This window comes from Anomalospiza imberbis, chromosome 7, assembly GCF_031753505.1.
Source record: "Anomalospiza imberbis isolate Cuckoo-Finch-1a 21T00152 chromosome 7, ASM3175350v1, whole genome shotgun sequence".
NCBI classification, from domain to species: Eukaryota; Metazoa; Chordata; class Aves; order Passeriformes; family Viduidae; genus Anomalospiza; species Anomalospiza imberbis.
In genome coordinates, this window is record NC_089687.1 from 16,273,779 (window position 1) to 16,296,044 (window position 22,266).

Genomic DNA, 22,266 nt, shown 5'->3' on the forward strand with positions numbered 1-22,266 from the left:
TTCTAGGGCTGTTGTTGAAGAGCACTGTATAATAAGTTGTCACTGCTGAAAGGAAAGCTTGCTGTCCTCGTATTGCTGGGTAGAGCGTACTTGGGCCCTGGTTTTCCAGGGACACAGTGAGAAGGAGTCCTGGGGTGCATAGGAGACTCAGAAGCTGCAGAGATTGGAGCAAAGGTGCCAGATACCAAGATCATATGCATGGTGGACTGTTTGTTTCATGCATGAGCTCATACTGAGTGTGCTGAAGTGGCTACTGTGCGTGCAGGAACTGAGAAATCCATGTGAAACTCCATGGAAGCCCCACACGTGCCTGGCTCCCAGAAACGTTCGTAGTCGTTATTGGGCCATTATTGGCTCCTATTGACATTGCAGTGCAGTAAGTGGAGCAGGGAGGAGTCCCGCCATCAGCAGGGCGTGCATCAGCAGGGCAGCCAATGGGGGAAAATGCCCTGAGGCTCAGTATTGATTCATTTTATATTTAATTTAGCGACCCAGATTTCCAAGGTGCAAGGCCATGTAATGCCTAGCCTGATGCTGGGTGTGTCTTTCCGTGCCAGATGTGTACAGACATTTTTCTGCGACATCAAAGAAACCACTTAGACTTAAAACCCTGTGCTTTTTACTGTCTCTCATACCCTGAAAGCTGCAGGTCTTGAAGCTTATTGCAGAAAGATATATGCAAGCAGAATATTCACCCCAGCCAATGGAGAGCTGCCCTTGCTCTGCCGGGGAGAAGACCTTGGCATTATCTTACAAGCACAGCCAACAAACCTCAATGGAGCAAACCTGAGCAAAAGCCTTTACTCCATAATCTAGTTGGGCAAACCTGCCCATCCTGAAACAAGGCTCTGAGGGTTTCCACATTCCTGTGGGTTGTCCATGCTGAGAAAGATACGCTTGCTGTCTCTGGGTAGCATCCAGGGAAATTCTCCTTGGCAGGCTGTTGCCCAGGTGCTGTTTCTCTGGCATTGCAAAAAGACAATGGTTGTGGCTGCATTTTGGTGGTCACTAGCTAGCCAGCAGCACAGTGATGGGTCTGTAGAGCAGCCTTAACAGCCTCTGTGGAGGCTTTGTGAGGCTTTGCCTCAGCCAGCCAGTCTCTAACGCAGACCTTTCCGAGGGCATTACAGCAGCCCTGCTGATCATCTAGAAGCAGCAATAGCTCGACTTCACTGCCAGCCTCCGAGCCAGCCCCAGGCTGCAGTGTTATTCTCCAGTCTCGTCACACAATTAAATAAAACAGACATTGATATTTCCTTATGTCTCCCAGACCAGCAGCTAAATATCTTTCCCTTTCACTGCCCTTTATGCTTGCTGAGCACCAGGCCTTCCCCTGGTGCAAGAGATGAGGCCCAGCCAGGTGCCTGCCTTTGCTGTGTGGGTGCAGAACTGCGCAGGCAAGGCTGCAGGTTGCGTTTTGTTGGGGGAATATGGGGAGGATTCCCACACCACTTGTTTGAATACCATGAGTAAAAGCATTTATTATGAAGCCCCAAGTATATGCACAGCCTAGGAAGAAGCCTTCTTTGTGAAGAGGTTAGCTCACAGACATCTGGAAGAGATAAAAGTAGGCAGATGAGGCAGAAAGGATCTTCAAAGTTCAGGAGGATGATGGTGTGTTCTCCAGCTGCCAGGGCTTTGATGGCCTGAGCTAATGAGAGAAGGACGTGCTTGGATGTGTTTCCCTGCCAGACAGTGTATATCCACTAGACAAATTGGTGGCCTTTTTTCCTTTCCTATGACTTCAGGCCACCGCTTTGAAGATAACCCGGGTGTGAGGAGGCATCTGATGAAAAAACCATCTCGGAGTCAGATCACCAGGACAAGCAAAAAATTAGCATCAACTCCATCTGTCAAGAAAAAGAAGAAGAAGAAGAAGTTGGATAGAAAGCCCCACGAGGTATCCATGTGCTGTCCTCCCACACTTGTTCAGAAGCCATAAATCAGGACTGGAAACATGCAATTTATAAAGTGATAAATGTGTTTCAGTATAATTAATTATTTACATGACCTTGAGGGTGACATTTCATGCTATTATCCATTACCATGAGAGCTGAAAATACACTTTTTTCAATATAAGGGGAGATTTCCCTGAAACCACAAAGCTTTGACCTTAGGGAAGACATTAAAAGTCACAGAAATTATGATGTTATTGTGGAAGCTGGCAGCACAGTAACATCACTATCTTTGGTAAGTGTGGGAAATTTAGGGGGAAACCAAGAAGAAGGTAGAGGACAAAATTGCAGTAGTTTGGTAGAAAGGTATGCAGCATTGCATCATTCTCTCCTTTCTGCCCACACCATGTGACTTGGAACTTTCTGGTTCTCCATGTGCTGATGGACTCTCCTGCCATGCTGTCAGTGATACTTATCCTGGCTGCTTCTGTGTAGTAAACCTCTGGTTAAACTATGGCAGGTTTGTTCCAGTAGCACATCAGACCAGGCGGTGCCTCATGAAGAGAGCTGAGGCTTTCTGTGTGCTGCTGGTAGAGCTGTATGCATCTCATGTCCTCGTAATCCACACTAGGTATTTGTGGAGCTGAATGAGCTGGTGGTGGATAAGAACCAGGAGATGCACTGGAGGGAGACAGCCCGGTGGATCAAGTTTGAGGAGGATGTGGAGGAGGATACAGCAAGGTGGGGGAAACCCCATGTGGCTTCACTGTCCTTTCGCAGTCTGTTGGAGCTCAGGAAGACTATTGCCCACGGTGAGTGAGGAAGAGCAGACCAGGGTTTGTCTCTTGCTCTAAGACAGGTTTTGCTGGATAGCTTCTGTCGCTGTTAGGTTCCTCACTGGCGGCACGAAGCAGCGTCTGTGTCCAGGCTTCATGTAGGGTCTGTGGAGACAGACATCCTGCAGCCTGTTTGGCAGAGCTTGCATTACCTCAAGGGTGCCTGTGTTGGTTCCACGCTCTGCTTCACTGGTCTCAGGCATATGGAAGCTGCAACCCCCAGCTGTGCCTTGGCCAGCAGGCCTTGGACCCATCTGTGGTGTGGAAAGGCAAATTTGGTCAGAGTGGGAGACTGAAGTGAAAGGAGATACCAGAATTACCACTGCATCTTGGAGCTTTTGGGTTCTCTTGGGGTAAGGGTTTACATAAAGGACATGGGGCACTTGGGCATTTCTCAGCTGAATCTGTACCCCAATCAAAGCCTGGCTCCTGGTGAAATAGCTGTGTCCCAGAGTGTGAATGCAATGGCGAGTGTTGCACTCTAGAAGCAGGGCTCTTCCCCTCATGCTGGCAGGTGCCGTCCTCCTTGACTTGGAGCAGACCACTCTGCCTGGCATTGCTCACCTCATGGTGGAGACCATGATCATCTCTGACCAGATCAGGGCAGAAGATCGAGCCAACGTGCTGCGTGCCCTGCTGCTGAAGCACAGGTGGGTGGATATGGATGTGGGCTCTCAGGGCCTGGGGGTTATCTGTGAGCCCCAGGTGGCAAGGGAGGCAGGTCCCCTCATGGCCACCACTCTCCCCCTCAGCCATCCCAATGATGAGAAGGAGGGCTTCTTCCCGAGGAACCACTCCAGCTCCAGCATGAACTCCATCGTGGGAAACCACCATCACAACCACACCACAGACACATGCGTGCCCCTCATGGGGGAAGAACGCATTGAGATGGCTGACCCCAAGGCCAACGAGACCGAGTGCAAGGAGGTGAGGGTGACCTGGGGGGGGTTACTGTGTCCTTTTCCACACTCTGGGGACAGCTGTTGGCTGACAGCAGGCCATGGTGCCTGCCTCTGAGCCCCTTTGTGGGGAAACCTTGTAATGCACGGACTGAGCTCCCTGCATCACCTGGAGTGCTGGAAATTGGGTCACTGCATTATGATTTTGGTACCTAGTTTTGGCTTTGCACTGTATGCAGATGTCTGCTTGAAGATGTAATGGCAGCAGCAGCCCTGGCACTTGCAGGGTGGCCTTTGCTGTGAGGGTGCCTTGCTGTGAAGCAGGAATTGGTTGTGCAGCCAAGGCAAGCCCAGCTGCATTTGTGCAGTGGGGTGCAAGGCTGTGTAGGGAGACCAAAGCATGGGGACTTCACCCTTACTTATTTGTATTCTTTCCTGGCAGAAAAATCCTCACCTTCATAACTCTGAAGGCCATCGTAAATACTTGAAGCTGATGGAGAAAATCCCTGAAGATGCAGAGGCCACAGTGGTCCTTGTGGGTAAGAGGTAGCATGTAGAGTCCCCCAGTGACTATTGCAGATTCTGGTGTGGCCCCAGCGGTCTGTGCCTTCACTCCCAAGGGATATTTGGTCGTCTCATACATGTTCAGCTGGGGAGTGAGTCTGGTACACTCCCTCCTTTGGTGATGGTTCATGTTCTGTTTGTGTATAACAAATATATGGCCTGCCAGGGTAAATTAAAAAAGAGGTTGATAGACACTGCTGCTGGGAGCTGGGACCCACCTTAAGGGTGGAAGTCTTGCCAGGCTTAAGACTGCCTGAGCAGGTCTGGTTTTGCAACTCAGAAGTAGGTGAGTGGTGCCTGAGGGACTGCTGGCCAAGCCATCACCCTGCCCTTTGACCATTGCTGCTCTCTGTCTGGCCTCTTAACACCTTGCCAGCAGCTGGGCCCTGTCCCTGGCCAGTGTTGGCTGCTGGCTGTGTGTGCCAGCAAGCTTTGAGTTGACAGAAGCGGAGGCTGGCTGGTGGCAAGGTCTCAGGTATTGACTGTGGCAGTGCTAGGACATATTTCTCTGTACAGGAGGGCTTTGAGCAGGCAGGCCTGAGCATCAATGGGCTTGGTGCCTTCTGATTGCAAGAGTATTCCTCTCAGCATTTTGCTGGCATTAACTTCTCAGCAAACCAAACTACACTACAAGACAAGTAAATATCACTGTCTACCCAGTAGATTAAAAGCTCAGGCAAAGAGGCTTGGCAGCTCAACCAAACTGATGCTTAATCACGATGAGGCCAAATCAGGTTCATAAGTGCACTTCTGAGTACTCAAATAACTAAACATTGGCTTGTTTCTGAGCTAAGGCTGTGTCTTGGGATTTGCTTTGATTCTCAGAAGGCCCAGATTTGCCAGCCTGACACAGAACACAGCTCTTTTCTGGACACAGATGGCAGAAAGATCAGTAATAATGCCAGTGAAATACCAGTATTCAATAAACATTTGTGTTGGTTATGTGAAGGAAGTAGCTGGTGTGCTGGAGGATGCAGGAGTACTTCCCAATCTGTTAGGAACCGAGGAGACTGCCAAGCACTGATGAGATGCAGACATTGTAAAACAAAATGTGCAGTTTGCACCTATGAGTCTTTAGAGCCCTGACTTACTTTTCTCTGAAAAAAAAAAAAAAGTTTAGGAATACAGGGAACATACAAAGTAACTGAAAAAGCTCCTAGCTCAAGGAGGGAAGAACAGTGAGCCAGTACCTATAGGCTGTTTAACCTGACATCCTTCTCGGCCAGCATAGTGGCAGAGCTAATATGGGATTCAATTAATAAAGAGCTAAAGAATATGAATGTAATTATTGCCAAGCAGTAAGGTTTATGGGAAATAGGTCATGTCAAGCAAACCTGATTTCATTCTTTGATGAGATTAGAAGTTTGTTTGATAAAAGTAACATGTAAGAGGTTTCCTTCCATAAGTGGGAAAAAACACTCTGATTTAAACTTAGCCCCTTATAATGTAAGTAGAACCCATCTGTAAGGGATTGAGAATGGGCTAACTGAGAGGCTAAAGAAAGTAGCACTGCCTTTGAATGATCAGTGAAGCACTTGGAGCAGTCCTAGTGTGAAGTTCAGTGCTATATCCTTGGTCTGGAGAAAGTACATGACTACAGGGCTTGTAGGAACCTCCAAAACCCCTGTATCTGCTGTTCAAAACAGCCCAGTACAGCTCACTCCAATGATTAACTCTGCTCCAAACATTGCCCCCTGGCAGGTTGTGTGCAGTTTCTGGAGCAGCCAACCATGGCCTTCGTCCGACTAAATGAGGCCGTCTTCCTGGAATCTGTCTTGGAGGTCCCAATTCCTGTCAGATTCATCTTTGTGCTGCTGGGACCTAGCCAGGCCAACATGGACTACCACGAAATTGGCCGCTCAATCTCCACCCTCATGTCTGACAAGGTGAGGAGCTGATGGGCACTGATGCTATGAGGGAGCTTTGCTGGCTCCTTAGAAGACAGTCCTGAGAAGAGAGCTGTGCAAAGGCACAGGTGGGGTAGGCAAGTGTGAGCACCTGGGAATTTTAAGATCAGCCTGGCTCGGCCAAGGTAGAATGCTCCAGTGCAAAGAGTAGGACACTTAATTTGACTGGGGCAGAGTGTGCTAGACTGGATGAAGAAAGGTGTGTACCATGTGTAAAAGCAGGAGAAAAGGATGACCCAGGGTTAGAGGAGTGATGTTCAGTCGACATTTCACAGAGAGGTGGGGAGGCTGAGTGATGCCTGTGACCTTGGCACCTGGCCTGGACCACACTAACAAAAAACCCAGTAGTTCCTGGGGACTGTTTTCAGGTGTTTTCAGGTGTTTGGATGAAGCTTTTTAGCTGAGTCCCATGGCTTGGGACATCCATGCAGAGGAGCACATCCATATAGGAGAGATGAGGAGGCAGGAAAGTTTTTCTACCAAGCAAGTACACTGCTAGAAGTCCCCCATCTGACTAGATTGCAGTGGAATTGATTACCTTGGTAAGGAATTAAATGCAAAGGAAAGACAATCTAAGCATCTGCTGTATACATCCAGCACAAGAGGTTCAGAGATTCACAGGTCCTTCCTGCTGGTGCCATGTAACTATAAGCAAAGTAACAAACCTTCCTGTACTGCCACTATTGCACAACTTTCACTGAATTGGGGACTAAATGGCTCAATCAGAAAAAGTGCATTAGAGCCAGCAAGACTGAAAGATTCCTTCCCTGAAGTTGTCTGGGGCTCAGCTGAGAATGTGTTTTTAGGCAGAAGAGGTGAGGTGCCATTCCTGCTTCAATGCTGTGTTTGTGTGCTGACCTCATTCATTTGAGTCTCTGGTCCTCTTGCTGGAAGAGCAGAACCAGCTGCTGCAGCCAGGGCTAGCCACAGCAAGGTTACAGAGTCCTGGCGCCGTGGAGAGAGCACAGTATCATTTACATTGAAGCTGTGGCTCCAGGGAGTCTGTGTGCTGCAGGGACCTTAGCTGTCCCCTACCTCCTTTGTAGGCTGTTCACTCATTCATCATCCTCCAGCCTTTTCTCTGGAGGCGTGTTCCAGAGGCAGTGCAGCACTTCCACCTGTTTGCCAGCACTTCCTGCCTGGTCTCCTTAGTCCTTCCTTGCTAACTTGCTCTCGCTGTCAGAAATAACTCCCCTTTTCTGCCTAGTTTCCTTTGCATGGCTTCCCTAATGCTGTAGATGCCTATTTTCTTGCTCTCTTTCTGTCTCCCATGTGGACACTCCCAAGAGTCTCTTATGCTCCCTGCTCAGTTCATGGTTCTTGTGCTTTATAACTGTGATGCTTTAGGGCTCTACCAGCTTCTCCCTCAAAACAGGAGGTGGGATTCAGGAGCGTGGGTCACAGAGTGGCAGTAGGGAGATGAGTAGTGGATGGAGGGGGAGAATGTTACTCTAAAGGTCACAGCAAGCATTGTCTTTCCAGGCTGCAGTAGCTGGGTCTAGTCTTGGTCTGAGCCTTCTCCCTCTCTCTTTTTCCCTGCCCCTTCCAGCACTTCCATGAGGCTGCATACATGGCAGATGATCGTCAAGACCTCCTCAATGCAATCAACGAGTTCTTGGACTGCAGCATTGTCATCCCCCCATCAGAGGTGGAGGGGAAAGACTTGCTCAAATCTATTGCCACCTTCCAGAAGTTGCTGCTGAAGAAGAGGAAGGAGAGGGAACAGAAATCCATGAAGGAGGGCACTGCTCAGGAAGCCAAAGGTCTCTCCATTCACATTTGGGCAAGTTTGTGCCTAGTGCCCTGTGTGCACCAATGGGCCCTCCCCTCCCAGAGCCTGGCAGAAGGGTGAGCAGGGCCTGGCTCCTGCAGTGGGGAGTGGGGAGCGGGGCAAGGCGAGCAGGACAGTGACTGTGGGCAGCTCTGGTGGCTGAGGACAGCTGGAGGCAGTGGGATGTGCTGTTGCAGAGAGCCCACCAGGCTAGTGCTGCTCTATGAGATACTGGGGAGAGGGACAGCCCAAGGGCTCAGCTGTGGTCCTTGCTGAAGCCTTGCCCTCCATGCACCTCCAGAGCTGTGTGAAGTGAAAGCTGAGGAAGAAGAGGAGGAAGCTGAGGATGACCCTTTGAAGCGAACCGGGATATTTTTTGGAGGTCTGGTTCGGGACATAAAGCGCAGGTACCCCAAATACCTCAGTGACATCAGAGACGCCTTGCACAGCCAGTGTCTCGCAGCCGTTCTCTTCATCTACTTTGCTGCTCTCTCTCCTGCCATCACCTTCGGGGGACTCCTAGGTAATGGGCCTGCTTTCTGGTCTGCTCTTTGCACTCTGGGACACTGGCTGTGTCTGTGTGATGCTGTTCTGGGGTGGGCTTTGGTGCTGTTCTCTCAGGGAGAGTGGTAGTGCTGTGCCTCGGCTGCTGTCTTGTTCCCTCCCTGCCATTTGGCCTCTCCAGCCTCGGCTGCCTGGGCTCCCTCCGTGCTCCCTCCGTGCTCCCTCCGTGCTCCCTGCCTAACACAGGGCACCTCTGACTCATGACATGGGGACCTGCCTCCTCTGTCTCGAGCTGTGCAGCCTGCCTGTCTGTGGCGATGGTGCCTATGTCCAGCTTATAACACTCATACGTTGTTCTCTTTCCCAGGAGAGAAAACTGAGGGTCTCATGGGGGTCTCCGAGCTGATAATCTCCACCTCGGTTTTAGGGATCCTCTTCTCCCTGCTTGGAGCCCAGCCACTCCTGGTCATTGGCTTCTCAGGGCCTCTGCTGGTGTTTGAAGAAGCTTTTTACAAGGTACATGTGAGGCAGTGTCTGTGCTTGGCACCTGCTCACTCTGTCCTTGCTCTGGAGAGGGCGGCTGGCAATTCTCAGCTCTACAAAGGGTCTGTATTACTGTGAACTCTTTGAGTCCTTCCAGGCTGCTCTCAGCTCAGCCAGGGCTATCCTTGGCTCTGCTGACGCTTTGGAGGTCCCATTACAGGGACTTCTACCTCCCATTGCTGTATCCTTTGTCCCTTGAGGTGTGACACTGATAACGGCACTCTACATGCTGACTGTGAGGAGAGCACTGTCCCCCAGCCCTGTGCTGCAGCTCATTGGCATAATGAGCTCTTGTAGCTGCATCCTAAAACTTTATTGTTCTTGGGGCTTCCTTTGAAGACCATTTCATCACTTTTATCTGTGCCCAGGTTTCCTTTTATGGGAGGTCAATAACATTCAGTGTACCACCCGTTTGGGACATGCCACATTTATTACTCCCACCTCTAAGGATGAGCCCAAGGGGGTGTGGAGAGGTATCCTGGCCAGCCAGGATGGATATGTTTCTTTCTCAAGTAGCATGACCTCTTTGCTTTTGAAAGCATTCCTGTATCACTGTACCTTCAAGCAGTGAATCTAATTCTTCTCCTTTTCTCTGACTCCCAGCATGTCTGTGTCTTTGAGAAAGCATAGTTTTTTCTACAGCTGGATTTTCACCTTGTCAAGAGTTTGGAGCTGGTGATGCTATTGCAGAGTGGGAATTTCTCTGCTCTCCTGTGACTGCACTTCTCACTGACCACTTTTGCTTTGTCCAGTCACTGTGAACAGAGGAGTACCTCTGCCTGTGGTGGTACTGAGGAAGGCTGCAAAGGGAGGGGTATGATTTGTCCTGGAAATAGTTGGTGTGTGTAGATGAGAAGAGGCAGTGGAGATGGTCTCCTCTGTGGTGGCAGCCTGGAGCCTTTTCTCCACACACATACAAGTGTCTGTACACAGGGTGCCGTGTGAGATGGTGGCCTTTATGCAGTGGGAGGTAGCAGGATGCTCAGGCTCTCCTTTGTAGGGAACAGGCTTGTGCTTTTGAGTGCATGGAACAATGGAGAGCTGTGTTTGGGCAATGGCACCTCCATATGGGTGGGATGGGGAGTGTTATGCATGGGCTGGCTTCAGCAGAGCATGAAGGAGGTACTGTTACAAAGACTGGAGCGGGAAAGACCTGCTTGGTGTGAGCTCTCAGGTGTTAATGCAAAATATGCAAATGTACCTGTGATTCTAGCCATAAATTCACTGATTCTGTGCTGGATGCCCAAGCAGATGTAGATGCTTTTTTCCAGGAGAGTCTTTGATCTTAATGGGGAGTGGATGCAGGAGGCAGCCTGAAGAGCCATGAGTAACTCCTTCCCCTTTCCATTTCAGTTCTGCCAGACACAAGGCATTGAGTATCTAACAGGCAGAGTGTGGATTGGTTTGTGGCTCATCGTCTTCATCTTCATTATCGTGGCAGCAGAAGGAAGCTTCTTGGTGCGCTACATCTCGCCCTTCACCCAAGAGATCTTTGCTTTCCTCATCTCCCTCATCTTTATCTATGAGACCTTCTACAAACTCTACAAGGTGAACCTTCCCTGGGGAGATGGGCTGCTGCATCTCTTAATCCCTTAGGAACCTGCTGCTTTAGCACACAGGAGGCAAGGGAACAGGGACAACTCAGCCACAACTTTCCTAGACATTCTGCAGAGCAGTTCTTTGATGGTCTCATGCCTCAGCCCAGCTGGCTCCTGTGCCACCACAGAAAGTGGCAGGAAGACCCCTAATGTCTCTCTCCCCTTTTCTTCCTGCAGGAGACATTAAAGAGGGGCCACTTTTCTCTCCCCAGCCCTCTCCAGCTGGGTAGGTTGCGAGGCGAGGTGATGGATGCTGGGATTGTCAGTGCCCACCATCCACTGCCCTCACCTCTCCACAGAGCAGGACACCTCCGCTTCCCCCTGCCCCCAGCAGTGACAGTGCCCCCTGACCCTCCTTGTGGTAACTTGTCTGCTGCTTCTCTCCCCTGCTCAGGTGTTTGCAGAACATCCTTTGCTGAAGTTCTACCCACCAAACGTGCAGAGCAGCCTGAATGCCAGCGTGCTCTCTACAGATGCGATGTCACTGGGAACAAGGATGCAGCCCAACACTGCTCTGCTCTCCCTCATCCTCATGCTGGGCACTTTCTTCATTGCCTTCTTTATGCGCAAGTTCAAGAACAGCCGCTTCTTAGGAGGAAAGGTGAGAAGTTTGTGGGATTCACATGTTAAGGACAAGGGACGCACCAAACAGATAATGATTCTGGCTACAGATCTTTATTCTCCAGAACACTTGGACATCCCCCAAAGAAACACCAGAAACCTTTTAAATACTTGCAGGAGGGATGGTAGCCCACCCTAGGGTGCAGACAAGAGCTGACTGTTGATGATGGTATCTGCACTGTCCTGCTCCAGTGAGGCTGCTGGAAAGTCCTCTGGACCTTGGGAAAGCTCCTTGGACTGGATACAAGTCTATTAAACTAGAATATTAGAAGAAGAGCTTACAACTTTTTCTTTTTGGGCATCTCTCTGCGTGCAGGGTATCAGTGTAATACCTGGAGCACTGTCTAAATAGGCCATCAGGAGCAATTAGCCTGTCATATAAGAGCACGTTATGTGGGCAGTGGGATGCATAGCCCCATGGGTCAAGGCTGGGTTTCCTTGCCCTGCCCATCAGCAGTGCTCAGGTCTGGAGCGGTGCTTGACCCCATCTGGGGCTTCTCTTTGCCATAGGCTCCCTATGCATGCATGGAGCTGGCCTGTTCCTTTTGCTAATGACAGGTCTGTGTTCTGCAGGCGCGGCGGATCATCGGAGACTTTGGGATCCCCATCTCCATCCTGGTCATGGTGCTGGTGGATTACACCATCACTGACACATACACACAGGTAGGTGCCAGCACTGCCCTCAGAGCCTCTCCTGCAGTCCAGCAGCTATCTCTGTGGCACTGACCTGCTCTTGTGCAAAGGGGAATTTGTATTTCCTGCCTCTTTAGTCATAACAGCACAAAGCAAACAGAAATATTCCCCTCGTCCTCACTCCCCTGCTGAAGGGAAGCTCCAAGGATCTTGCTGAGGCTGAGGCCAGAGCTACAGGGACTGGAGTGGACTGGTATCCTTCTGGTCTTCTAGCTGTTAGTAGGGGAGGGTTTAAGGGCTTCAGGGAGATTCAGTGCAGTTCTTTCCTTCTTTGCAACTCTAAACATTTGCAGTCAATCAACAAGACATAAACTGTTTATGCACAATGAAGAAGGTGGCATGTAGAATGGTTTCAATGGGGTATTTGTCATGAGTTTACTTATGTACTTATTCTCTCCTTGATAACTTAATGTTATCAAACAAACATATCTCACAGGTTTTATTTTTTCTCCTTTTTTAGTAAATATGGATTTTTTTTTTGTTTTTGTTTTTTTTGCTAAGATTGGGAAAAGGGTGAAAAGTATTTCCTGTTCATCATGCAAGCTTTTTATCAAAACAGCCCAAGGCTTGGTGGAATCCAAATGCATTTTTATTCATTTGAATTTCAATTAAAAATTTCAGTCTATCAGACGTTAGTAAAATCATGCACTTTGTTACATTCTTTTCATACCCTTCTATACTTCTACAGTTAATATCAAAAGCATTATCATTTTAGTATTAACTCAGCATATGTACAAAGCTTTCCGAGAAAATGGTACTTAGTTACACAGCTTAACTCAAGGACAAACATTCCAGAAATATTATTCATACTTATGCTGATTAACATAAATGCAAATCATAAACTCTGCCTGCAGTGCAGATAGCAGAAATTGCTGTAGAGCAGCACAGAGCCAAGGGTTCAAATGCTGATGAACGCTGGGTCAGGATGATGTAGAGCAAGGAGTCTGTGTGGTCTGATGGGAGCACAAACATGATATTTCCTCTGAACATGGTCAGGGTGAGGTCATTTCCACAGAATGTGGCCACTTCTGGGGTTTGCACTGCAAAAACAATGCTGTAAAATGTCTCAGAAAAGCCTTGGAAAGTCTGGAAAGCCACCTCAGAAAATAGTAGGCAGTTCAGAACACTTAATTTGTCCAAGCACAGGTCAAGGAGCATTTTAACCATGGTCTGCAAGGACTGACATGGGAGCGAGGTTCCTGAGGGAAGATATTTCCTTGGTCTCTTGGAAAAAATGAAGGGAATTTAAGTAGCTGAAAGGAAATGACACAGGCCTATGTTAGGGAGCATGGGTTTTTTTATACTGAAGGAGATTATCTATGAGAAAGTCCTGCTCAGTTCAGGGTGGCTTATCCCATCATCTGAGGCATTCAGAACAGGGAGAGCAGGGGGATCAAAGCCGTGTGAGGCTGTGGGCTTGTTTGTATGAATGAGTAACTGCTGGGTTTTGCAACTACACCACCAGAAGCTGAATGTCCCCTCCGGCCTGTCGGTCACATCCCCTCACAAGCGTGGCTGGTTCATCCACCCCATGGGCAGTAGTGGGACCTTTCCGCTGTGGATGATGTTTGCCTCTGCCATCCCTGCCCTCCTGGTCTTCATTCTTATCTTCATGGAGACACAGATCACTACGTGAGTACCTCCCCCTCCAACCTCAACCACTGCTAACCCCTAGACAGGCAAGGCCAGGATGGGTGCTGGTTCACTTGGAGATGCAACAGACATCCCAGAGGAACAGCAAGAGCAGGATCCTAGGCATTTCAGACTGAACCTTGGCTTCTCCCGTCATCTTTTAGATCCCCTCTTGGCATATGGTGTGGTGGAGACCTGCCTCAGCCGAGCACAGGAGGAAACTGTTAACCTGAGGCTGACAGCCACCATCCCCCTCCTCAGCCATCTTCTTGTTGTCCCCATGTGTGCTGTCTCCAGAGAGCGAGTGTTGCCCCAGCTGCAGTGCTGTCCCTAGGCACTGACCTGGGCCTTGCACTGACCCAGGCTCTATTTTCTTTCAGGCTGATTGTTAGCAAGAAGGAGAGGAAGTTGCTGAAAGGCTCTGGCTTCCACCTGGACCTTCTGCTCATTGGCACTATGGGGGGGCTTTGCGCTCTCTTCGGGCTGCCCTGGCTGACGGCGGCGACAGTGCGCTCCGTCACCCACGTCAATGCCCTGACCGTCATGAGCAAGGCCATCGCACCCGGGGAGAAGCCCAGGATCGAGGAGGTGAAGGAGCAGCGTGTGACCGGAGTGCTTATTGCTGCCCTTGTCGGTGAGCCTCTGCTCAGGGAACAAGGGAGGGGAGAGGTCAGGACCAAGCACTTCAATCTCCTGGCAGTGTCCCTGCCCCATGGGCCTGTCCATGCTCTGCCTGCTCACTGCAGGAGCACCCACACCTACCCATATTGAGCTTCCTTTCCCTTGCACTCAGGGCACAGAGGAGGTGGGAGAGGGACAGAGGTCGAGGTGCATTGTGGAGGGGCTGGTGTGGGACACACATGCCCTGAGCTCTGTCTGTGCAGGTCTGTCCATTGTGATGGGGAACATGCTGCGGCAGATCCCCCTGGCTGTGCTCTTTGGCATCTTCCTCTACATGGGGGTTACATCACTCACCGGCATCCAGCTCTACGAGCGCCTGCTCCTGATCTTCATGCCATCCAAGCACCACCCTGACCACATCTATGTTGTCAAGGTGAGCAAAGGCAGGTTGCACAGAAAAAGGTAATTGAGGAGAAGAGGAAGAAGAAGCAGGTGAGGGGAGGATGGTATTTTGCTAGAGTGATACTTGGCTTGGTGACCCTGCTTGACTGCAAGTTTGTGCTGAGGAGTGCAAGGCATGCAGAGAGATGGTACAATGCTGGTAGACTTCACCCAGGAGTGTATTGCCAGGATATTGTATGGATGGACAGATAATTTGTAGGATTGATACATTGCTTGAGGGGGTTGAGGAACACTGCATTGCCAGGTGGGTATGCTGCCAGGTAGCACAGAGGCTGATGTGTTAGGGAGTTCTACCTGGCTGTGGAGTAAAGGCAGGTAGACTCTGTAGCAGCAGGTACTCGTACTGTGCTATGCAGAAAAGTTTTGTTTTGCCACTTGGGTCTTTATTAATCTTTGTGGAAAGATAATGTGTTCTTAGACTGGATTTACCTACCAGGTGAAGACCTGGAGAATGAATCTCTTCACCTGCATTCAACTGGCCTGCATTGTGCTGCTCTGGGTGGTGAAATCTACAGTGGCATCACTGGCCTTCCCCTTTGTCCTGATCATGACAGTGCCATTGCGACGCTTCGTGCTGCCCCGCTTCTTCCACGACAGGGAGCTCAAAGCGGTGAGCAGACAGCTGTCCTCAGTCTAGCTTGCAACACTGGAATGAGATTGAGGAGATTTGGCAGCCTGAAAGGCTGGGAGATATGGGCCAGCAAAGCCTTGAGGCTCTTTGCTCAATAGGAGTAAGTGGGTGGATGGCTTCCTTGGATCTTGTAGCCCTGGGAGTGCAGTATGAGATGGTTGGGCAGCCTGGGCCAAGGAAACAGGTTCCTACCAGGCAGAGGCCTGGAATAAGGATTTCCCCTTCCATCTTGTGCCTCATTAATCAAGAAACACACCAATTCCCCACTGAACCAGCAGCAAGAACAGCCCAGCAGCACATCAGAGCCTATGGCTGTAGGCACTTCAGCATATAACCACAGTGCCAGGGTGCTGGCAGCTCTTCAAGAGCTGGCAGCTCCTCTGTTGCTGTCAACATCCTGAGCTTTTGTTGGAGAGCCTGGAGCAACACCCAGAAGTGAGTGCTGCCAGCAGGGGGAGAGGAAGGAGCTGCAGTGCTGGACCAAAGCCCCAGGCATTAGAATAGAAAGGGCATCAGGCTGGGGACGCATGGTTGGGCATGAGGGTTTAAAGGAGCCTGTTGGGAGGGAAAGGAGCAAGAGCTTTGCTTTTCCCAGCACAGCTTAGCTGACTGGGTTGCTGTGTGCTGATCCCTCTGTGCCAGGCTTGACCCCACAGTGGGGGCAGCTGTGGCCTTCATAGCCTGGTCTCTGCCTCTTCTCAGTTGGACTCGGAGGATGCGGAGCCAAATTTTGACGAAGATGGCCGGGACGAGTACAACGAGCTGCACATGCCTGTGTGAGCTGGGAGCTGCCCTCCCTGCTCATGAGACAGGCGGCTCACGCCTGCTCACCCCTCCCAAGAACTGACTGGAGACTTGCCGTGAGTCACACTGTCTCTTGCCTGGACCAATGAATGGCTGTTCCATAGCCCTGCAGGATGCAGCCCCGGCTCTGGCTGCCCCATCGCTCGCTCAGCAGAGGCTGTGAGTCTCTCTCCTCTTGGACCTGGTGGGCTGAGAGATGCCTCTCACATCCCAAAGCTGTGTGGGTCTTGAGTGCCCCTGGGTCAGGGGTCTGTCCCCTCCCTGCTGGAGGCAGCCTGTGCCTGGTCTCCAGGCGGTGAAGGGGAACAATGCCAGCTGGTGCCACTGCATTCCCCTCCACTACCATGACGCTTGGGTAGCTTGGGTATCTCAGCATGTGACACTGAGCACTCACAGGAATGGGCTAAAAGCTGCCTCTTCTCCCAGGCCAGCAATCTCCTTATTCAGCTGGCAGATGCCTTGCTCCTGCTCTCTCTGCCCCCTTCTAGGAGTGCTCACACCAGGCCTCTGCCACAGCTAGTGGCCCATGGGGCTGCTGCAGCCTGGCAGACAGGCAAAGAGGAACTGACACCCTAGCCCAGTCCTCCAGACCATTTTCTGTCCAGTCACCTTCCCACATGACTGTTTTCAGCTCTTGCTTGACATGGAAGAGGCTGTTTGGCTCCCCTCCCTCTCAGTTTTCCCAACCTTATTTCCAAAGGCAAACTGCACAGGGAGGGAAGGCTGGAGACAAGCAGGTATCCTGAAGCCTTGAATGCTTGCCCTCTTGCAGGAACTAAGAGGAGTCCTCTGCCATTCTGCACCTCCACAGAGGTTGCAGGGGTAAACACTCATCACAGGGCTGTATCCCAGTTCCTGATCCCCACATTCCTGTCTCTGAGAACAAACCATATTTAAGAAGCTATACAAAAAATACGGTGCTGGAGCATAAAACAGTCCTTTGGGTCCCCTCCCTTTCCCTGTGCAGTGATCCACTGAGTCTGGCTCCCTGCAAGCTTACAAGGAAGTCACTGAAACCCCAGCCCCAGTTTTGCTGCCATACTGAAATCACCTTTCACACCCAACGGTGCCCTCCAGGTAGGAAGGAGCAGCACTCAGGGTGCCCAGCACTCAGCCCCCATCACCTCTGGGCAGCTCCACAGAATCACAAGATGGGTCAGGTTGGAAGAGACCACAGTGGATCATCTGGTCCAACCTCCCTGCCCAAGGAGAGTCATCCCAGAGCACATGGCACGGGCTTGTATCCAGACAGTTCTGCAATATCTCCAGTGAGGGACACTCCACAATCTCTCTGGGCCACCTGTTCCAGTGCTCAGTCACTGCACAGTAAAGTTCTTCCTTGTGTTCAGGTAGGACTTGCTGTGCATCACACCTTTCCACCTGGCAGAGCTGTTCCCCAGTGTGTCCCTAAGCTGGCAGCAACTCTTTGGTGGTGCCCTTGCTGCCCCTGGAAACTCCAAGGTTAGTGCCAGAAGAGAAAGGCAGCCCAGCCTCTTCCTGGTGGTCAGAGCTGGACTGTTCTTCCGGAGGAAGCTGGGATACTCACTTCATCATTGGATTTGGGAGAAGATGCTGCCCTCATTCCCACTTACCAGCCTGGCTCCTGTGAGAGATGGTGGGTGCTTCATTACCAGGAGGGTCCAATGCCTTCCTCGGGAGGCTGCAGAAATATCCCATCAGAGAAAGAAGCCTCCCCCACAGCAGGTCCTGCCCACAGCCTGGCCCCCCTACAGGGCCCGGGGCGGAGAGACGAGTGTCTCTGTGTGTCTGTGGCCGTGTGTGTCCTGTCCTCCCTGTGTAGTGTAGGAGGCCTGTTGTTTCTGTGCATTGTGACTCCTCTGACTGTAGTGGAAACAGCTACACCAATAAACTCTTCACAGGAACTGTGCCTCCGTCTCTACGCTTCTGGTTTTATCACCCATGGCAATAAATTAAATGGATTGAAATTCCCCAGCACAAAACTTCCTTGCTCACCACAGCCAGCAAGGTAGCAAACCCCAGCTGGAGCAAGGACTGTCACCATGTTACCCACTAGCAGCATGGGGGTGGGCTTTCTGTCACTGTCATCGAGCAGACTGGTTACTGTGCACTCAGCCTCCACAATGGCTGCTGGAAACAGGAGGCTGAGCCCCCTGTTTAACCACATGAACCACCAGAAACAATTCTCTTGCCTGCTTGCATCCGTATACATGTCCATGCTTGTGCCTGTGTGCTTGGCAGCACTCAGTGCCCATCTCCTTGTGCAGTTTGTAGCAAAATGCTGAATGGCAGGCCCACGGGCTGAGCACAGAAGAAACATCTAATAAACACATTCTTTCCATGCTTTCTTCCCAGTCAAGAACTGAGCCAGGTCCCTGTGAACTGCTGGCTGCCTGCAGCCCATGGTGATGGGTTGGATGTCCTCCAGTCTTGCTCTCCAGGGTGCTGCTGCTGGGAGTAGGTGGAAGTCCTACCACCCATGGGCAGTCACTGGCTGCTCCAGGGGCTGGCTGCTGAGGCAGAGGTAGAGAGCTGAGCCTGCCCAGGTATACAGGTGATGGCCATCCTGTTTCTGAGCTGGGTGTGCTGTGAGGCAGGCAGTGCCTGGCCTCACAGCACCCTCTCCAGGGCCTGGCAGCACTGCAGAACCTGCAGGAGAGGAAGCAGCTTGGGTGCCTTTCTCCTGAGCATTCATTTGTGCTGGATGGTTGTATCCATGACCCAGAGGCTGCTCTGCCATGTTAGGAAACACTCCCTCTCCCATTCCCCACTCCTGAGCTGTCCTTCCTCACATCTGAATGTCCAAACCAGCAGGCCAATTGTTTGGACTGGAGAGATTATGGCTGTACCCAGTCCCACAAGATTCACGTCTCCACCTGGATGTCCAGCCCTTCCTGTGCAGCACCGTGGACTGCAGCAGTGCCCCCACCCACCCTGGTATGCAGACCAGGGAGCACAAGCAGAACGACACGTACCCCTTACCGCATCAATCGTCCGGATGAGGATCGGCCTGACCTCCAGCTCCAGCAGCCAGTCAGCCTCCAGGATTCTGTGGTGGTATTCCTCTAGCTCCAGACTCTTCTGCTGCTCCTCAGCCAGGGCAGCCTCACTCCGGTGAGCCTCCATACCTGAGCTCTGCCAGGGCTGGGCCAGCCCCGGCCTCTCGCCTGCTGCTGCAGCCACAGGAGGCGGATGCGCTGGGAAACACGATGGGGCTGGGCACGAAGGGTGGCCACTGCTCCCTGCGGTGCAGCAGGGCCAGCAGCTCCGCCTGGCTCTCCTGCAGCTGGGCTTGCAGCACCCCAGCACGGCTGCCTGTGCCTACAGGCTGCACTGGGATCATGGGGTTGGGAAAGCCCAGGGGAGAGTTGGGCTGGTGGAGGGCCCTGCTGCATGGAGGGGGCTGTACAGTGCCAGGAGCCATCCTTGCTCTGCGCCATGCTGGTGGCTGCAGCGGCAGTGATGGTGACAGTGATGCTGCTGGTGGCAGGAAGTGGCTGTATCTGTTGTGGTGAAGAGAGACCCACTTCTTGGAAAGATCTGCTGTGGCCAAGCTCTGGTGAAGGACATCAGGGACCAGCTTCAAGACCTTCACAGAGGGCCCTACATCAGCAAAGCCACACAGGTCATGCAAACCCTGGGGGCTGAAGACCCTCTGGCTGAGGGTCCCCCCTGCAGCAGCAGCCCCCAGTTACACCAGGGGGCAAAGAGCTGTGCAGCCAGGCAGGGGATGGATGCCAGTGGCGACTGCTGGGTAGGGCAGGCAGCCGGCTCCTCATGCTTGTATAAGTTCTCACAGAGAGGGACCACCACCCTGGCATCAAACCTCTCCTTCAGTGTGCTCAGGTGCTCAGGTAGGAGGCCAGCCAGTCCACATAGCTGCTGGCCATGTCAGGGCTGGCCAAGCCAGGCTGGCAGTGGGCAAGCCTCTACAGGTGCTGCCAGCTCTCCACTTGCCCCGAGGGGCTCAGTGGCAGCACCAGCAGCAGCACATGGTAGAGGCTGTGCAGGTCGAAGTTCTGGCACTGCTGCATGTACCTCATGAAGGTGCTGATCTCCCCTTTGAGGGCAGAGTAGGGGGCCTCCATGGGTGGCCACAGTGATGAAGGAGAGTTGACCAGGATCACAGCTCATCCCCATGGTCCTGGGCCCTGGATGTGCTGGAAATCCCACTGCACCAGGATGCAGTGTAGGCAGGATTGCTGGGGAGGCTCTGGTTTGGGTCACACATGTGGACTCAGTCAGCAATCAGTTCTACCAAAAGCTGGTGTGCTGCTTGAAGAGTGGGATGTCTGTCCAGCTCAGAGTCAGTTCTGGTTGCTCTGCCAAAGGAGAGACAGATGGAGAGGAGGGCAACAGGGATGGGCTGAGGCAGGAGGAGTAAAGGGGCTGCAAGGGGTGCGCTCCATGGGGTACCCCCACTTTAGTCAAACCAGAGGAGAAGGGAGAGGCTGCTGGGTGCTGGCACACCAGGAGCCTGCTGGGTCACAAAATACTGCTGCAGTGCAGGGGGAGTAGATTCAGGGGATGCTCCTGTGCTGGGGCTGGGGAGAATACCCTGGGTGTCTGCAGGCCACCAGTTCTCCAGGGGGTGCTCTGGGATGGGGCAAGAGTTCACTTGCTCCCTGATAGGGGACTCATTTATGCCAGACCAGGACTGCACTCCTACCAGAAGTTTCTCCCTCTTTGCTATAGGAGAAGGGGTTTATTTTTACAAAAGTAAGCCTGTCCAGAGACTTAAAAATAGAAGGTCCTTTCCCAGAATTATCAACCTTATTATTTCAAACAACTGTATTGTTTAAAGCAAACTGGGTTTCTGTTTCTGCCACCTGGGTTCAAGCACACTCAAGTTATCTTCTCCAGTTATTTTTGTTCTCTGCAGCCAGGAGAGACTGGCACACCTCTCTTGTCAGATACCACTGGCACCCATTCACATAGCTGTATGGCTGGGAAGTTAAGGAAACTGCTAGCTAAAACCATTTCTACAACAAAACTGTGAACAAGAGCCAGTGGCAAAGTTTCCCCTTTCCCTTGTGTGCCTGAAAGTCCTTGCAGGGGCTTTCGTGTCTGCTTTTCAGATGCTCAAGCTTCATTAAAATAAATTGTGAAAACCTTGTTTCCTCTTCCCCATGAGAAGGGGTTTGGGGGTTGTGGGGCAGGTAAGGATGGCAGGAGGTGGCAGCACAGTGCATTCCTCCCATTGGCAGGAGTGAGAGTGGCTCTGGTTTGCAATCCCCAAAACAAGTGGGTTTGTTCAGATGTGAGTTGCACCATTTTGGGGAGGACATAGCTGATGCTGAGTGGGACAATGGTTGCATGTGAAGCCCCAAGAGCAGCCCCAGCTCAGGGGTGCTGGGGTCCTGCTGGCTGTTGCAGATGCCGAGGACCATCCCCAGCAAGTACTGCTGAACACTGGTGACCTTGCACATCCCTGCCATGGCCCCAGCCCAATGCTCTCTGTCTCTCACCCTCCGTCCACCTCCCCTTTGTCCCTTCAAAAGAAGGGACTCACCAGCTCCAGGAGAAGCACCAGGAAGAGAAAAAAGGACTGAGCAGGGCCCTGCTGACCGCCAGGGGAGGAACCTGCCCTCCTCAGGCATGGACACAAACCTTCCTTCCTATGGGAACAGCAGGTTTGGACATGTCCCTCATGCTGCAGCCAGCCTTTCCCAGAGCCAGTTGCCAGGCCCAGAGACATTGCCACAGAACTACAGGGCAGAGATGAAGCTCCATCCAGCTCTTCTCCCTCACACAGGTCTTAGCAAAGGATATTTTTCTAGCAGGGATGTCTGAATCCTGAGCACAGGCTCGGACAGCATGTTTCTTCAGTATAGGTGAGTACTCCTGTAATTTGCCAGGCCTTCACTCCTTTGCCCTGGGAGGTTTGCTTCCTGGCTGCTGCCCTGTGCCCCATCCCTCCCAGCACATCGTCCCCTCAAGGCTCTCCAGCCCTCTTGCTCTCTGAGGCGCCTGTGCTGGGACTGGTCTCCAAAGGGACTCTTTGCAAAAGTGATTGAGGCACTTCTGGGATAAATCTTCTATGCGGGTGCAAGGTTCCCCTGTCCAGTTGCATACTTTTGGATGGGATATACCTGGTCACAAGCTGCTGTGTCTTTCTCTGCAGAGTGGCTCTCATGAGCTCCCATGCAGAGAGGAGGCAATGCTGCTGTGAGGTGTGGACAGGGAAGGCTCAGCCTGAGCTCTGAAATGTGACTGCCAAAGCGTCTTGCCTGCAGGGAGCAGCAAGGAGGTGGGCTGGCACCCATGAGTGTCCTGCGTGGCTCAGAGGGGGGCATGCAGGAGTCA

At 51.8% G+C, this 22,266-nt stretch overlaps 1 protein-coding gene across 5 annotated transcripts in view; it reads left to right on the forward strand.

Moving 5' to 3' along the window:
• The window catches only part of SLC4A3 (solute carrier family 4 member 3), a 33,891-nt gene extending 16,022 nt beyond the window's left edge, over positions 1 to 17,869 (forward strand). For 4 of the 5 annotated variants that reach the window (XM_068195628.1, XM_068195632.1, XM_068195629.1 and 1 more), the window contains 17 exons: positions 1,749 to 1,900; positions 2,527 to 2,707; positions 3,246 to 3,381; positions 3,484 to 3,658; positions 4,073 to 4,169; positions 5,896 to 6,080; positions 7,651 to 7,864; positions 8,174 to 8,395; positions 8,744 to 8,892; positions 10,273 to 10,467; positions 10,912 to 11,118; positions 11,712 to 11,801; positions 13,297 to 13,463; positions 13,844 to 14,097; positions 14,348 to 14,517; positions 14,983 to 15,156; positions 15,880 to 17,869. In XM_068195628.1, coding sequence (XP_068051729.1) covers positions 1,749 to 1,900; positions 2,527 to 2,707; positions 3,246 to 3,381; positions 3,484 to 3,658; positions 4,073 to 4,169; positions 5,896 to 6,080; positions 7,651 to 7,864; positions 8,174 to 8,395; positions 8,744 to 8,892; positions 10,273 to 10,467; positions 10,912 to 11,118; positions 11,712 to 11,801; positions 13,297 to 13,463; positions 13,844 to 14,097; positions 14,348 to 14,517; positions 14,983 to 15,156; positions 15,880 to 15,957 — 2,846 coding nt within the window. In that variant the 3' untranslated portion in view covers positions 15,958 to 17,869. The remainder of the gene's footprint in view (positions 1 to 1,748; positions 1,901 to 2,526; positions 2,708 to 3,245; positions 3,382 to 3,483; positions 3,659 to 4,072; positions 4,170 to 5,895; positions 6,081 to 7,650; positions 7,865 to 8,173; positions 8,396 to 8,743; positions 8,893 to 10,272; positions 10,468 to 10,911; positions 11,119 to 11,711; positions 11,802 to 13,296; positions 13,464 to 13,843; positions 14,098 to 14,347; positions 14,518 to 14,982; positions 15,157 to 15,879) is intronic. The other variant, XM_068195630.1, reaches the window with a different exon arrangement.
• The last annotated feature ends 4,397 nt before the right edge of the window (positions 17,870 to 22,266 follow it).